The sequence below is a fragment of the Battus philenor genome, unplaced genomic scaffold (genome assembly GCF_028537555.1).
Source record: "Battus philenor isolate CCGP_79_NKW_IND1 unplaced genomic scaffold, ilBatPhil1.0.hap1 SCAF_16, whole genome shotgun sequence".
In the NCBI taxonomy this organism is placed as follows: Eukaryota; Metazoa; Arthropoda; class Insecta; order Lepidoptera; family Papilionidae; genus Battus; species Battus philenor.
Window position 1 is genome coordinate 7,046,680 of NW_027181678.1, and position 18,013 is coordinate 7,064,692.

Sequence of the window (18,013 nt, forward strand, 5' to 3'; positions counted from 1 at the left end):
CTGGAGTCAATGGGTGATCGCGTAACATTGAGCCTGCAGGAAACGTAAAAAAACATATTATACATAATTTTAAGAGATGAATGACAATAAAGCATCTAATTATTTCAGTAGCAATAAATAATCACAGATTATAAATACAAATTACATGCATAAATACATTGATATCATATTCAACTTTGCGTTTGTATGCTTTTATCAATTTTATACGAAACAAGCTGTATATTTGATCTGCGATCGAATACTCGGATGTATATTTAACGTTTGGTTATAATATAAAATACTTTTGTATAAAAAATCTCTGAATACAAACGGACGAGTGTAAGAGACACATCTGTTGGAGCACAGACCACGAGAATATTTCTTTTTATTTATTACTAGCTCTGTGATACTTGGATTCAGAGTGCGTGACGGCGAGTACAAAGTTGTAAAAGCCAATAAAACTAGAATCATTGACCAGCAATAATAGAAACCAAAACAGGATGTAACGCATTAAAGCCGCCATCATAATTTTTTAACGATTACTTCTATCAAATATACATCCTTTTACACGACCTCTGGATATAATAAAAACGATAATATAATAGATAGTAATTTGAATATTTTTAATGTACACATTTATAGCTAGGATTTTCATCGTTACACTCTACAAAGATGTCTCTGATAAGATTTGCTAAGACTTCAAAATTACCTATTAAAATATTATACACATTGTATACGTGCATATATACAATCGGTATATATATTTACTAATATAGTATAAGTGTAACGTATAAATCATGCATATTACAAATACATGTCCCGTACCGTGCAGACATTGCATGCTTATATAAATTGTACTTAAAAATTATGCAACATAGTAATAATTCAATTAGTGACAACGTGCGAAGAATTTTTAAATATACCTTATTGAAACGGTTAAGATGAACATTACAAGTTCATTCAACATTGACCAGTATATAACACATCTTAAGCGTGAAGCCTTATAATTCAATAATATCAAATCGAATCAAGGTTCAGCTCTCCTGTGCTCTTTTAAAAACTAAGTCGAATTGAGAAGCCTCCGTTTTACACAAGAGCCTAGCTACCTCTGAATTCGGTGACACTAATAATGTATCGGTCTAGCCTTTTCGTAAAGAGGTCTAGACTAAGCGCCTTCAACGCTCTGCTATTTTTGAAGCTGTGAATATCAACATTTAAACAACATTTATTAATGATAAATAAAAACAATTGTATAGCCCTTGCAATAACTTGTTCAATTATATATTATTGTTGAATATTGTGCTATTGTCTCTTCGGGAGCAGTCGTAGCCCAGCGGCAGAGGACTGGGACTTACGACTTGAACCTTTGGGAGATGCCTATGCCTTGCAGTAGGTGTCTGTAGGTTTAAACGAAAACGCCGACGACGACGACTAGTCATTAAATAAAATTAGCGGTAACTTTTTTCACGTTACCGTGTCTTTTATATGTATAATATGAATGAATAATTATATTCCACGATGTAGTGGCACTGTACAACATTGATCATCCATTTTGCGTTCCTGCAATCATTTTATTTTAATGTTTGAAGGGGTTTGAGTGTTTGCACTTATCTTGCCACACTTCTTTCCCTTCTCTGCTCTGTCCACAAAATACAAATGTGTTACAAAATAATATTAATACTAGCACAACAAAACTATAAGTTCGATAAATAATACTTATACCGTGTATGTGTAACAATATCATATTTGCAATTTAAGAGATTAAAAACCCGTCTTTGTATATTACATTTTGAAAGATTCTGTAATAATGCATGCAAAACCGCCTTTATCCATATTTTTTATTAAAATAATAAATTATAACGAATACTATAACGCGCATTCTAAAATTATCTAAGGTACAACTAATTCAATGTTTATGAAGCTATGTGTGAGATTAGTGGTTATAATAAAAATACATGGTAGAGGACTGTGGCGGATTTGCACTTAGACCACACAGATATAAGAGATTTGCGACACAACAACCACTTAAGATGTGTTAAATGATACATGGATGTATGATAACATTTAAAGCAGCAAGCGGACGTTTTACCTATGCAGGCAGCCGGCACATGGACTAGCTCAGTACAGAATAGCGTCAGAAAGTTGGTTACTGGTTAGTGCGGCACCGGGGGTGATGCCCACAATGCTGCCGCCGACGCACGCCTCCACGCCTTCTGTCAACCGCCACCGCGTATCAGCCACAACGCTCAACACAACACTATATGCTCTCTAATAATGTAACTGCTGTCAACTTATGTGGTTCTTAGTGCGCCACCGGTATTGAGTTCTCACACACACCGTCGTATACCGGGCACAGAGTGAATCATTCCTAATGTTGAGCCTTGTGTTCAAACTTGTGAACAGAATTTAAAACAAAATTAATTTGTAACCAATTTTAAACCCAACCTACCTCTTCACGTACTCCTTAATTTTACTAAAACGTGCATATTTTACACAAATACTTAAAATATCAGAAAATGTACTACATTATTTTTCTATTGTTAAAGTTAAAAGAAATATCACAATTATTAAAAAGTGCAGTATAAAACAATTTGATAAAAGAAAATTATTGACATTGTTAGTTCCTATTTGTTGTTTTTTAACATACAGACAAGGAAAATTATTATTTTTAACATGCAGACCGGAACGTCCAGTACAGTTACTATACGCAACAGTACGGTCGATGTTTATTTATCGCTTGAATCTTCTAGTGTTCATAAACTGTAATTGACTTTGAATTAGAATCAAATCACATAGTACCATAAATACAAATAATAATGGCGTGGAAACCATATAAAATAAAACACAAGCGTTTTATTTATATATTGAAGAAAAAATTGTATGAACTTTGTAAAACTAATTATTACTTTTATTATAAACTATAACTTGCATTATCGTCGACACTGATCTTGTAAATAATATATATAAAAAAAAGAAATTAATATCAAACAGCCAGATTCTAAAAGGTCGTCCATCAAAGCATCAATCAAAACATTATCTTAGAAATAATTAGCAGTCAAAATCATATGAAAGTGCCTTTGGTTTTTGAATGTTTCTTCTAAAAATAAGGTTTAATTTTAGGTCAAAAAATGTTATTAATTTCTGTCTATAGCGTAGCTATGTATCTTTTAAAAATAAAAGTATAAATCATTGTAACAATTTTTATGTAAAATGACTAAAAAAAATTTTGTCTCTAATAAACAATGAAATACCTTAGAATGTAAAAAAATAAGTTTATTTCCCAATTAAAATGGAAATTTTAAATAAAATGAAGACTATATTAAACTAAAGGCATATAACTCCATTTTATAGTATATTTACTATAAATATATTAAGAAATGATTGTTCTAACTATGAGTATTTTTTGGTAAAACAGTAATATGAAAAAAAAGAAAATAAAGAGTTTACAACCTCACTGAGTTTATTGTTAGTCCTCTCAGTAGGTTGCGCGTAACGAAGTAACGTCAACTGAATTCCAGGCTCACCATTATAAATGATCTCATGTAATAACATTATTTTGACTTTGACTTTACGGATCGTCCAAATTGACTGATTACCTATTCAAAGTTTCGACAACTTGTTGATCAAGTAAAATTCCTTTGAGAAACTGGCTGATTATCGTTTAACGTTGTGCTCAGGCGTTTTGGCAACCCAAATCATGTTAAAAATTGTTAACAAGAGATGAATAGTAAATTAAAATTGGAAGTTTTTTCGTTAGCCGGGTGCAAACGAAAAAGTTACCAAATGTAATTTCTCAATATTTCTAACATTTCTAAATGGAGTATGTGCTGTGCTCCAAACACATGATTTTTTTCTGAGGTAAATGCCAATAGCCAAAGAAAAATTACAGTTACCTTTAGGGTGTTTTTAATTGGAATGTCTAAGAATGTGTCATGAACCAAATATGGGTATAAGAATAAGTGACGATCACCGTTAATATACATCAATGACGATTATAAATATCTCAAAATATTTTCGAAATCGTTGGACATCTGAACAATAAGGAAAAGAAAAATCTTTTTTTATTAGTTTTAGATATTTATCTTATGTCGTTATTATTATGAAATCAATACTTATTAAATTTTAAACAAAACACTTTAATCCAAAAAAAAAATGGTTATTATGAACGCTGGCGCTTGTGAAGCTGATCTTCACTAGCCATATTTGTACCCGGCTAACTGAAAAGTACCAAAATAGGTTGGCCTTTCATAAACTTGAGGTAAGTGTTGTGTTAGTTACAATAATTTAATAATGAGATGGGTCGGGCAAGCGTTAGCAGGGGACAGTTGTTACCTGTGGTGCAGGCGGCGCAGGCGGTCGCGTTGTCCGCGTTGACGCCGGCCACGGACCACGGGCGCGCCTTGCCCGGCGTGCGCGCGCACCCGTTGCCTACGCACACACACACACGCGCCCGCGCACCGGTTACGTTACAATAACACATAAAGCATTGCCTAACACCTTAATGCTCTTCAACATCTCCTTCTTAGTACCATTAGTTCAACTACGAATTTGTTATATAAATGTTATGAATTTGAATTAATGAATTTTTCAAAATATATTATAAGAATAGTTGTCATGACACTTAAGATGGAGCAGTAATTTTTTCAAGTGGGTTTGATTAAACATGTTTCATCTATCTGTATACCAGAGATATTCTACCTATGTAGTGATTATAATATCTCTGGAACCATAAAGCTCAGAGACTAAAAATTAAGTCAGGTATTTGAAATTTTACCCGGTTTTTTTTTATTTTCAGAGCCGCGCAAAGTGGGTGGAGGACAGCAGGTTTTTTTATACAACGACATACATAGCAACTTAAAAAAATAGAACTATAAAATTTATTCTATATAACTATATGATATAATTATTGTAGTATATAGTGTTGTCTCATATACATATAGAAATTGTTGCATCCTTTTACGTTAGTAAATATGTCTTATTATAATTATAAATTGTCTGGCAGAAAGCGCCTCGAGCGATAAGACCGCCTCCATATAAATTGTTTCTTTTTTTAGTTTATTATCTATTGTGTACAAAGTGAAAATAAATAAAAATATTTCTGAAGTGTACTATATGAAAATTTGCAATACGTAATATTCGTAAATACATCTGCATTTTCGAACCCAATGAAGCAGCGTATCGCTCACATTTGACTTAAGCTTGCTTTAAGTTATGCTTTGATGCGTGACGCGCTTGAAGCGGTGTACTTTACCATACTTCAGCCAAATTATCACTCACCTTGATAAACTATTCATTTTAACCCTTAAATGTAACGACGGCAATCAATCCTACTTGAATATTTTATGCTCATTAATAGCCATAGACAAAAAAAATCATGTGTGAAAGAATAGACAATTTTATTTAATTATTTCGTAATCTTTGACTACGTCATCGTGTATTTAAAGGGTTTTAAGGGTTAAAAAAATATTTTCCTTGTGATCTGAACTATCTCCCAGCTTTTGTTCGTTGATGACAGTGTTAAAGCAAATGAGCCGCGGCGACAAAAAAGCGCTTGTATTTACCCATTGTGTTAACGTTGTCGGAAGAGCGCGACGGTGGCGGTGTGTTCGGAGCTCGAGTTCCTACGTTGTCCGACGATTTGCAACGCGACACTTCTGCTAACATAACATGACGTAATTACTAATCACTTTACCAACAACATTATTTACATATGTAAATTTATAATCTGTTAAGAAAAATATCACTTCCGTCGAGTTTGTTATGCTGCTTCTTCTTAGTTCTGCGGCATTTATCAACGAAAAAGGTGGTGAACTTAACTTCACGTATCAAAAATATGTTTTACCTCTTCATTGCTTTATGTTAAATGAACAATTTTTTTTAATTTTAATTCAAAAAGCCTTGAATGACAGCACAAAATATCGTCAAATATAAATGAACTAAAATAACACTGGAGACGATATAAAGTAACCATTTTATAGGTAATTAATTGGATGTATGTGGACATACACTTCACTTTCAGACTTCACAGTCCACCAGCAAAAAATTTATTTAAAAAAATTATGACAAGTCTTTATAATAAACATCGATTGTTAACAAACATAAATTTTCTATTTCGTACACTGCTAGGCTTTAGTAATAACATGATTTTTTTTTTCAATAATAGCAGTAACATATGTGTTTTGTTTTGACGTTAAATATTTGGGGGTTAGATGTTTAAACTAACTCTGCGCGTACATATGTGCATAGGTAAAGGTGCTGAGTTTTTACTGGTTTCTAGCGCTTACAAAAATATAAAATAAGTTAGTCGAACGGTTCTCGTGTTTTACGTTTACCAACATTCCTACAACGACTCATTTTTAATTATTACTGCTTACATGTGATGGTCCATATTGACGCACACACTCAAATGCGTGGTATATATTTGTCGATTGTATAATAAATGTAAAATAATAAATCTCGATAGGTAGGCAGTGATTTTTTTTTATGTTTGTGCTCCATTATTATTCACTTGAAAGATATATCATTGGTGGTGGATTTGGAGATGTAATTTCATTACGTACCGCATTCTAGTAGCACTGGTGTACTTTCACCCGACGTCACACTGTACCTATAACAAAAAGGACTGTAATAATAATATGATTTTTTGACAATATTTAAAATTAAGCAATTATTTAATTAGGTATATAATTTTTATAACTGCGTAAATGCAATGAGGCAAATCAATTTTCAGGATGACGATAATACCTTCTGAATTCCACTGGCTAAGTTATGACATTTTTCTTTATCAAGTAAATAAACCAAAAGAACATTGATGATATACACTGGGGACTTACAAGTTCTGGAATGGAAACTAGGAACCGGAAAGCGCGGCGTTAAACGTCCACCTACAAGATTGAGAGGTGACCATTTTAAGGTAGACGGCTGGAATGTTGATGAAGATGATGAATATCACCTCTATATCATAATAGGATGACAAGTTTTTTTTACAAGACTCCCGTTATTGGGGACCTGTCATACACCCTCTATCTTATTTTAGGGAATAGGAGTATTTTCTTTTTTATATTTATTTGACATTGCTTTTTATTGTCATTCTCTTTTGTCGATCTTTATATCTTTATTCATTCATTTTCAATTATACATCACAAAATCTTACATTCTCATTTATTCTTAATTTCCTTCTATGCATCGCCCCCCATTCTCTCCTCAATTATTACTTATTACAGGGTTTTCATCACAATATTTATTATTCTAACGATTTAATTTTTATTTCTAACACAGATGTTACATTTATCACAATACATTATTTTCTTTTGCTTCTTATTTTGATACTTGCAATTATACTTCATTTTTATTCTTAATTTAAATCTACTTACCTGACCCTATAGCTATTATTCCTACATTCCGGGCTACATGAATAAAAAAGTGGTTAATGACTCTTAAGGTAAATTGTAGTTACATGGTGTCGTCGCGCTGCAGCGTGGGCGAGTGTCGCAGCGGTGAGGGCGACGCGAGAGAGGAAAGGGAGTGGAGCGAGCGCGACGTGAGCGGCGTGCGCGCCGACAGCGACGCCTCCTCGCTTCCCGGAGGCGTGCGGCAACTGCGCCAGAACTCATCCAGTCCTGTCGAATCAATCATAAATTATTTTTATAACTCTTAGGTACTTCAAAAGATATTAATAAGTAGACACGAAAAACATTTTGCCCCTCCTGCAATCCGTCTACTTAGATGTCACCCCCATAGTACCGACTTCTTACACTCATCCTTCGCAATACAATCTATACTTTTCTGGAACGCCTTCCCCTTGATATTAGGATGATCAGGAACCGTTGCGCATTTAAAACGAAGAGTCGGAAACTGTTGCTTACGACAAGCTGACGGAATTATTACAGTAATTCGATTTAATATTTATTATAGTTATACATACATACACACACACACACACACACACATATATATATATATATATATATATATATATATATATATATATATATATATATAAATCAACCTGATACGCAATAATACAATAATAACTCCCTTCCGCCTTTTTGTCTTTTGAATTTCGCGGCTATGTACAAAGCGCTACAGAGCTCGTACCTGGCAATACTATACATAATTTGAAAGGTCTTGACATAACCTACAAAACGACGCTATGCATGATTAGTTTGGATATTGCGTTCAACAGTTATAGACGTGTAAACATGGAGTTCACTAACGCCGAAATTCGCGCTATTTTAAAGTTTTCCTTCGTTAAAGGCAAATCCGCTAGAAAAACGTTCCGTGAGATTAATGGTGTTTTGGGGGATGGTACTCTATCACTTCGAACCGCGGAGGAATGGTTTCGACGATTCAGAGCCGGCGAAAACGACACCATGGATAAGCCAGCCGGCGGAAGACCTGTGACGACAAATACCGATCAAATCATGGACTACATCGAGTTAGACCGGCATGTGGCATCTCGTGACATCGCCCAGGAGATGGGAGTTAGTCACCAAACCATTTTAAACCATCTGCAGAAGGCTGGATACAAAAAAAAGCTTGATGTTTGGGTGCCGCATGATTTGACGCAAAAAAACCTTCTGGACCGAATCAACGCCTGCGACATGCTACTGAAACGGAACGAACTCGACCCATTCTTGAAGCGAATGGTGACTGGTGACGAAAAATGGATCACATACGACAATATCAAGCGAAAACGGTCGTGGTCGAAGGCCGGTGAATCGTCCCAAACAGTGGCCAAGCCGGGATTGACGGCCAGGAAGGTTTTGCTGTGTGTTTGGTGGGATTGGAAGGGAATCATCCACTATGAGCTGCTCCCATATGGCCAGACGCTTAATTCTACCATCTACTGCGAACAACTGGACCGCTTGAAGCAGGCGATCGACCAGAAGCGTCCAGAATTGGCCAACAGGAAGGGTGTAGTGTTCCACCAGGACAACACCAGACCACACACTTCGTTGATGACTCGTCAGAAGCTACGGGAGCTCGGATGGGAGGTTTTATCACATCCACCATATAGCCCGGACATAGCGCTAAGTGATTACCACCTGTTCCTGTCCATGGCGAACGCCCTTGGTGGTGTAAAGTTGAACTCAAAAGAGGTTTGTGAAAAGTGGCTGTCCGAGTTCTTCGCAAATAAGGAGGGGGGGCTTCTACGAGGGAGGTATTATGAAGTTGCCGTCTAGATGGAAACAGATTATCGAACAAAACGGCGCATATTTGAACTAAATCCGATCACTGTAACACTTTTTATAAAGCATTGAATAAAGAGCAAAAAGCGGAAGGGAGATATTTGACAACCTTATATATATTTATTCACCAGCAGTGACGTCGACGGCACTTTCTTTACCTTTAGCCTAATGGCACAGTTTCGCAACCGATGTGCGATGGATCAGATTGGTTAAACTTTGATCGCATTTTAAGTTATAGAGCAATCGCTTTTCAATAAACAAATCTTTAACGAATCTCATCATGTTTATAACGTGAAACCAATATGAAACTCATCAGAAAATCTTATATTGGACAAAAATAACAGTAGCAATATAACAGAATTTCCAAAGCGCGGCAGTTGAGGAATGCACAATTTCATCGTACTCTCAATTACTAATAATGTACATATAATGCTACACTACCATTTGGCATAGTCCACGTGTCCCTCGGGTTTGTGGCGGAATAAATATAAAATTGTTATCTTTAGACACATCTCTTATATTTAATGCAATATTCATTAATACCAAAAAGTTATCGTACGACAATAAAAGCTACTTCCAGGATATATTCGGTCAAAATGTCTTTTTTCATCAAAATGGTTATTATCATCTGCCAATTTTCTTGTATTATGTAACATTTAACGTGTTAACAGAATAGGTTAATCAAGACAACATATTTTCTCTTTAATTTAAAATATATTAACATTAAATAGGGGGGACGCTATAGGTACTCCAAAAAATCACGTAAACATTGGTGCCGGTGGAAATATATTTAAATTAAAATAAGTTAAAATTTAAATAATTCAAAGTAGATGCAAAAATAATATTATAATTTACATCACCTTCATCAATATCTTGAGATTGGTCAGTGATGGGTCGAGAAGGGGCTCTAGTTTTTGCTCTTCTGGGTCGTCCTGTAAAATAAATTATTGAAATAAAAAAAATGCAGTAGATGTTTTACGAAAATATTAATAAGAAAAAAAAAACTGTAAAACTATGATAACAATCTTGTCTAGTTATTGAGTGTTACAGACCTAAAAATATATCAACTGCGATTAGTTGTTACATGTTCAATACTTTGTGGGATTCTTCCTAGGGATGGTAGATCTGGTTGGTGGTAGTAACAACACGACGTCCGAAGAAGTGTGTTTATTCATTCGGGCTACGCCCCTATTTATACCGACGTAAATGAACTATTTTATTTGTGTGGAATTCCCCTTTCCGATGCGCTACTCATGATGACGCAATTTGCCCCTACAACTTATTTATTACGCTCACATTTTCATGGAACTTTCGTTAAAAATGTCAGAAGGTTGGCTAATATGGCTTATCACAAAAAATTAACTGTAAGTTTTACGTCGATTGAAATTTAATACCTCACATATTTTATTATGTCTAATCAATGACCTGTCAATTCCTGTAGATAATAGCTTTTCCAATTTTTAATTAATTATTGATTAAAATTTGTATGAACAAGGTAGACAGACGACTTTGTTAATGTAGTCGGGAAACGGTGAATGCAGGCTTCGGGTCAGCTAATATATTACAATGTCGTAGCTTTGGTTACCTTTGACGAGATGACGTAAGGTGTGCGCGGGCAGTTCTGCGAGGGCATCAGCCGCCTCCGCGTGGAGCGGCGGCAGCGAGAGCATCTCGTTACTGCTGCACTGTTGCTCGGCCACGGACTTGGGCCGCACGCGTCGCCCGCCGCGCTCTCGACGACGGCACCCCAGTGGCGTCGCCTGTCGTAAAATATTAATAGCGATTTATTTATTTATTTTGTTACGCAAATTGTAAATCAGGGAAATTCGATATGTACGTACGGCATGTGTATGTGCGGCGGAAATAATGCGATGGTGCAGAGATAATTATTAGGCAGTCTAAATTTTAATAAAATAATAAATTATATGAACAAATGTTATATTTACTTTCAAACACATGCTTAAATTGGTGAGTACATGAATTACGCATACATACATGCAAATGCTGTGTACATAATTTGTTATTACAATTCTTCTATGATTATGTCTTAAACCTACTTTGTATCGATATTCTTCCATTTAACAACCATTATACCAAAAGCTATCTAAAATTATTGTACTTTATTTATGTTATTTTAAAGGGAAAAATCTTGATAAACGTCGCTTAATATCAAGGATTATATTGGAGTTGCTTGAACGCCTAAACACTCAGTTGATTTTGAATTGATTGATGAACGATTAAAATATAACCAAGTTGCTATACATGTTTTTCTGACTTTGCGGTTTTATAGTCGAATACTTTTAGATATAATCCCAATTTTTAGCATTAACACTTAAAATATTTTATAGCTATTTTAATAGATGAAATTCAAAAGTGTACATCTGAATAAATAGTGCTTCTAACTAATTATTTATTTACTATAACTACATCATCTAAGTTTAAAAAATTCGCTTAATTTTGAATAAAAAATATTCATAGCGTTGTTACAATATTCAATTATCACTTGTAATTTATCATCAACACTAATAAAACAGTTACATCGCAAATGATTGACAGAAATAAAGAATATTTGTTTATAAAAAATATGTAATTATAAATTAAACCGAGGTTTGCTATTTTTTCTTGAAAGAACATTTCAGAAATCACAGACATTAACTTAAGAGATTTTAATACAATGCTTCGTGATTGCTATATTGCTTAACATTACAGAAACTGTTCATTAGAGGACCAAAAAAATTGAAGAAGTGTCAGTAACAATGAGCAGGAACATATACAAATAAATACTTTAAGGTAAATGCGACAAACTATATAGAAAAGCGAATAAAAAACTATTTGCACATATTTGGTGAAGTTAACAATAAACCAACATATTTCTCTCAAACAATGTTATAGATAAACAGTAATAAGATTCGATTGTGGTTTCGATAATTCGCAAACTAAACATTTTAATAGAAAAAGAGACAGAAAAACATTCAAGTTGAAACATACACCAAGAGCTAGAATTATATAAGCGTATCTTCACCTATTTGTAAGGTATTAAACGATTTTTCTATCACTGGTTTACAATAAATTTTTATGATACATGTTTCATGATTAATAAGTAAAGTTTTTGCTTACCAAATTTAAGTAATCCAATTTCTTAGCATGAGAGAATAACGATAATGTATTAATGTGATCATTAATCAATTAAAAATTAAATTGAAAATAACACTTTACCGTGTAAACACAAGCTTACCCCTGAGTGAGAAATTGGTGTGAGTAGGTCCGGTATGTCCGCTTCGGTACTCGGCATGGGGTCAGTGTCTACATTGTCAACGCTCTCGCAAGCCGCCAGTGCTAAACTTTCTACAGCCTCGCTGCAAGAATCGTTGTAATTGAAAACCAGTACTGATTGACATTTATTTACAATATTGTCAATGACTTGATAATACTATGACCACTGTATTAATAAAATCGACAAATATTATCTATGTTCTCCGGTAAATTATCGCATCTAAAAAAGACAACTTTACATGGTGACCCCTATGAGTAGTTTTTTTTAGAATATTTCCTTTATAATAAGTCAATAAAAACAAAACTTTTGAATTTGTAATTGGCATTACAGCATTAGTGATAACTTTGTTTGAACAATAACCTTTAGTACTTTAACTTCATTTCAATTATATATTTCATTTTAAATAAATTTTTAATTACATTTTAATGTATACTCTAATTGATATTTTCATTATAGTTATAATTTACGATTGATAATAGACTCATAAATGTTGTCCATGTCTGTGAATAATATAAATGTTAGTCAAATAGTCCTTCTTACATAACTTTTGTTACTAGAATGTGTTAAAGTTGTCGACATGTCTTGCAAATAAATAAATTCTATCAAATAAATATTATCAATTTAATCTCGCTAGATAGATTGAAAAAGTAGACAATAACATTACAAATATGTTTATATTTATCTAGAATACAACTTGAAAGGGTCATAATCCAGTGTTTTTTTCTTTAGATCCGTTAGTGTACTTAGGCACAGTCACACCAGGTTTCAGGTGCTCTCTTCAGTAATTAAGCTTGCGGGTTCCCATGAGTATAATGGAGCAAGTAATAACGTCATAGAGCTACCGAAACCGCCGTACCACGCGTTAGATTTACTCGCTGTACAACCGGGGGGCGCTCCGTTCTGTTAGTCCGTCGTCAACGCTAGCAGTGGCGCTAAAGATTTTTTTCATCTATATTCACCAGTCACACCCAGTCAGTGGATATAACTCATATGAGAGCATCGCAAAGCTCTCGGGGTGTTGTGGGCCCGCATGGTGGAAATGCTCCATAAATTGACTGGCTTTAAAACTTTTTGTTTGAGGTGGAACAGCGCCCAGAGCGAATAGCCTAGACTTCTTTACAGTAACTAAGGCCTCATTGCTATAATCATGAGTATCAACTGGATTTGATTTTTTTTTAATTCCCTGGTTAAAGTTGAAAAAAAAATGGTAAGCAATATCGTTGTTGCAATACTCACTTAAGTAAATCCTGCAACGTAGTATTACAAGGCGCCATTGCATCGCGGACTGCCTGTAGAGTCACCAGCTCGCCGGTTGTGCCGGCCCCGCCCATCGCCGCGAACACTTCGCTGCACCGCTGCAATCAAAAATAAATATTTATTTTTTTACACTTACTACTAATTACACGTTAATAGAGGTATTCTATTATATTATATTAAACACAACTAAAATTTTACTACATTCTATTGAGTATAACTAAAATACAAGTGGCCTCATAGAATAATAAGTTTTCTTAACTTTTAATGTGAACTAGTAATTTAAAAATGGTGTCCATTTTACACATACGACTTAGATATTAATCGAATAACGATTGATACACTATTTTATTATTATCATCATTCTCGTAACAAAATATATTTTTATTTATCAAATACAACCACAGTAAAATTAAAGTGCTCGAGGACTTCCTGTGGAGCATCGATTTGAGTCGCTACATATTAGTTTCACCGGATCGTTAGGCCGGCGTGACTAGCCGGAGTGAGTGTCAACTCCAATAATGATTCTATTGGGTAGGCAACTAAGTGATTGCGCATTTTGTTGATAGATGGACTTTACATTTTTGTTTTATTATCGTAATCAAAGAATCTAACATATACTTTTTCCACATTGTTTGGACTCCTGCCTTTAATTTTTTAAAAAAAAATAACATTGATTAGTGCGTTAGTTTTGTTTTTATTCCAAATAAAAATGGAATATAAAATGTACGCTTCAGACATGTTTTACTGTCTTACTTTCGAAAAGACAAAAACGCATCGCAAATATAAAAATTATTTGCCATATAAGGCGCTGAAACCTTCAAAGCAAGAAAGACAGTATTAAAACTGGTTTGCCGGGTTTAGTTCTAAAAATGCTCGACAATCAAACAAACCCACCCAGTTGAAGTCGATGATATTCATATCAATGTTTATTACAACATACATTCCATATTTAGAATGTTCGGAGGTTGGTGGACTTGGTGATACACCAGCCAACCTTGATTCGGATGAGGATTGTTAATTTTCGAACCTGTAGGTACTGATGCAGCAGGTGATGTGCGGCTGCGGCGGCGCGCTCGAGGGCGGCCGGGAGAGGGGGCGGGGGCAGAGCGGCCGCTGCCTGCGCCGCTAGCGCCGCCGCCGCCTCGCCACCGGCCCAGGCGCGCTCCAACGCCAGCGCACGCAGCCGGTGCGACTGTGCGGCCGTGCTATTGCTCGCTAATCTGTATTACAAACACAAATCCACTAATCTCTTAATTTGTTAGAATAAAAAAAAATTACACTAATCACTATATTATTTTTTACCTTGGAGATTCAGGACGTCCACCCGTAAGATAACCAGACAAACAAGTTAAGGTAGTCCGAATATAATGTTTACAGGCTGCTTTCAATGAGTCTTACTGCAAATCTATAGAGGAGACACGTCCTGCGGTAGACATGAAGGTAATGTAGACGATTTGAAATCTATGTGGGAGGCCTATTTCCAGCAGTGGTTGAAATGGTCCTGAAATGATGCTTATATTGTTTTAATTAAAATATCTTTACAATAAACAACAATTACCTAATAAATTTTCTATTCCGTCACTTCTAGACTACGGTTCTTAAATGTTTTTATTCGATTACATTTTAAAACGCCCGTTTTTGGTTTTCATTAACGTCAAATGTTTCACAGTAATTTTGTTCTATGTATGACTATAGAGAAGTATTTTTTACTATTTTTTCGTAATAAATTTAAACATGCACATTGGTGATTTGTTTGTCACGTTGGGAGAACAAATACCTACCTCTCATGTAGATCTCGCCACAAGGCGGCAACACGCTCGCTGGCACCGCGCCCCCCGGCCGCCGCATCGCAGCCCGGGAACTCCACCCGACGCACGCTTACCGATCGCCGCAGTGCAGTCGCAATATCCGTTAAACCTACACAACATAACTATTACAACATATCTATAAGAAACAGTTATATATATATGTTCATGTGAAGTACCCAAAGTACAGGCCCGAACCCTAAGAGATGATTATGATTTATTGAAGACTCTGCTTTAGACTTACTACCTTCGAAGGGATTCCTTTAAGAAATAATACTCTGGATATACTTATGCTATATAATTGATGATAAGCATGAAATTTATAGTACGTCTGTCACAGTCTATTCTGGAAATAAAATAGAACTTATTTCAGAGTAATCATATTTTTTCTTTGGATTAAATGTCTTAATAATCAATGACTGCTTAAAAAAGAAGTTTCCAATTTCATACACAGAAAGGCAGTAATAATACGGTTATGTTGTCATTGTGATGTTTTAAAACGTACTCGTCTCTATTTTGGTTTTGACTGTTTGAACTTTCGACAACTAGGGTAGGTATTGGTATTTTAATTTACTATAATTCGTAAAGAGAAGTATTGTTTTTATTATTTTTCGTACTATTCATAAGAACCTCGTGCCTTAAATAAAATGCAAAATCGGTCGAGTCGATCTTTTACACTGGGCATCACGTTTGGCCATTAATTTTTATTTATATATTACTGATACGTCAATTCTAGCAAACGATTAAATAAAAAAAAATTAAATAACAACCGAACACTTTTTTGCTCTGCGGAGCGTCGTTTGAACTCCATTTTTGGGACCTCGTTGTTTCGGCCTATCATATTTTTAGGAGAAGGACTTTTTGTATCTAAATAATTATTTCATTTTTTAATTTTATTTTAAATCCTCTTTCGTCCTTCTTATTTTCTACCTTAATTGAATTTCATTTCCACACACTATTCTTGCACCGCTTTCCATCTTTCGCCACATTTATAACAATATGACATTTTTGTATTTTAAAGTTTTTCTCTTTTTATTATTATTTACATATTTACCTATTAACATGGCTTACCTTGCAAGCTGAACGCGTTGCGGTCGATGTGCAGTGTGTGAAGAGTACAGTTGCATTGCAGTGCCTTGGCCAAAAGTCGCGCGCCCGCATCGCCCGCCACGTTACCGCCTACATCTAACGAACGCAGCCGTCTCGCTCCACCCAATGCGTTCAACAACCCGTACAGGTCACCCTACAATAGACGTTATTCTATTACAACAGGCCTAGAAAAATAAATTACACTTTTACAAGAATGATAAACATATTATTAAAAATTAGTAACGATAAAAATATTAAGTCACGTGGATCACCTAGAAATTTATCTCGGGATGTTAATTAAAAGAGTCCAAAATAAGACTCAAATATACGACACAAATAAAAACACAAATTTAGGTCTCAAAGAATAATAAATGTATCATATTGTCTTCATCCGAAAACAAACAATTATTACTCAATTAGATTAATTCAACGCTACCACTGCACTATTATATTATTCAGTTTAATGTTTTCTTTTAGAGAATTTAATGATAAAACGAACAATTCATTATAACGTCAATTACCCACAGAATTCAAAAAATTTTAAGTACTAACTTTTTCATTTACTTTAGAATAATATTCCATAATGGGTACACCCACACACTTGATTTATAATAAATTATAAATATTAACTTCTCACAGATTTTTTTGATAATTTTTTATTCTTTATGACTTTAGACACAAGTGAGTACCTAGAGTATATATAAACGTATGACAAGGTGTGGTGTTAGCTACACATACTATAGTGTAATATTGCGATTTTTAATTTGGACATTCATTTTTATACCATAGTACTCGTAATGTCGATTGTTCTTGTGAACAATACACAATTGCGTCATTTTGCTACAATTACGATAGCGTCAAATATGATGCCACACCTCAAACATGTTTTCAAAAATATTAATTATTTCTGCTATCTTAAATTGGATCATCAAGACATTTATAAACGAATATTTTGTAAATTTTTTCATATATAAAAAAATTAAAATTTTCCTTTTGCAAAAAAAAACTCTGAGAATATTAACACGCCATACACAATTAATATAACTTGAAGTAAAATAAATTCACTGATTCCGTAAAATATTATAAACAAATGTGTCATAATTTTATTTTAGATTTGTTTTTGAACACAAAATAAAATCCAACAAACTCGTAAACGATATAATAAGAAAAAATACAAACCTTCAGTTTACAATCGCTGAGGTCTAATGATGTCAGAGCTGTATCTGGTTCCTGAAGAACATGTACAAGTGCCTGCAAAATAAATAAGGACAACACTGATTAATAACTTATTTTATTTAATGTCGCGTGTTAAGGATAACATCAACTTAATATAAATGTTGAATTTAAAATTAATAGCAGAAAACACAACCAGTTATTGACTAGTAAAAACGTGGTGAGGATAGGTTTACAATGGCGAA

At 34.3% G+C, this 18,013-nt stretch overlaps 1 protein-coding gene across 7 annotated transcripts in view; it reads right to left on the bottom strand.

Moving 5' to 3' along the window:
* The window catches only part of LRR (Leucine-rich repeat), a 36,004-nt gene that overhangs the window by 1,967 nt on the left and 16,024 nt on the right, over positions 1-18,013 (bottom strand). The window contains exons 14-27 of one of the 7 annotated variants that reach the window (XR_011106718.1): positions 17,775-17,846; positions 16,578-16,749; positions 15,483-15,618; positions 14,729-14,921; positions 13,681-13,799; positions 12,406-12,526; positions 10,756-10,930; positions 10,031-10,102; positions 7,436-7,598; positions 6,540-6,586; positions 5,541-5,636; positions 4,312-4,407; positions 2,069-2,192; positions 1-33 (exon numbers count right to left, since the gene is read on the bottom strand). Coding sequence is in view for 5 of the 7 variants with exons in the window: in XM_068762153.1 (XP_068618254.1) it covers positions 1-33; positions 2,130-2,192; positions 4,312-4,407; positions 5,541-5,636; positions 6,540-6,586; positions 7,436-7,598; positions 10,031-10,102; positions 10,756-10,930; positions 12,406-12,526; positions 13,681-13,799; positions 14,729-14,921; positions 15,483-15,618; positions 16,578-16,749; positions 17,775-17,846 (1,558 nt within the window). In the remaining 2 variants the exon portion in view is untranslated. The remainder of the gene's footprint in view (positions 34-2,068; positions 2,193-4,311; positions 4,408-5,540; positions 5,637-6,539; positions 6,587-7,435; positions 7,599-10,030; positions 10,103-10,755; positions 10,931-12,405; positions 12,527-13,680; positions 13,800-14,728; positions 14,922-15,482; positions 15,619-16,577; positions 16,750-17,774; positions 17,847-18,013) is intronic. The other 6 variants (XM_068762154.1, XM_068762153.1, XR_011106719.1 and 3 more) reach the window with 6 other exon arrangements.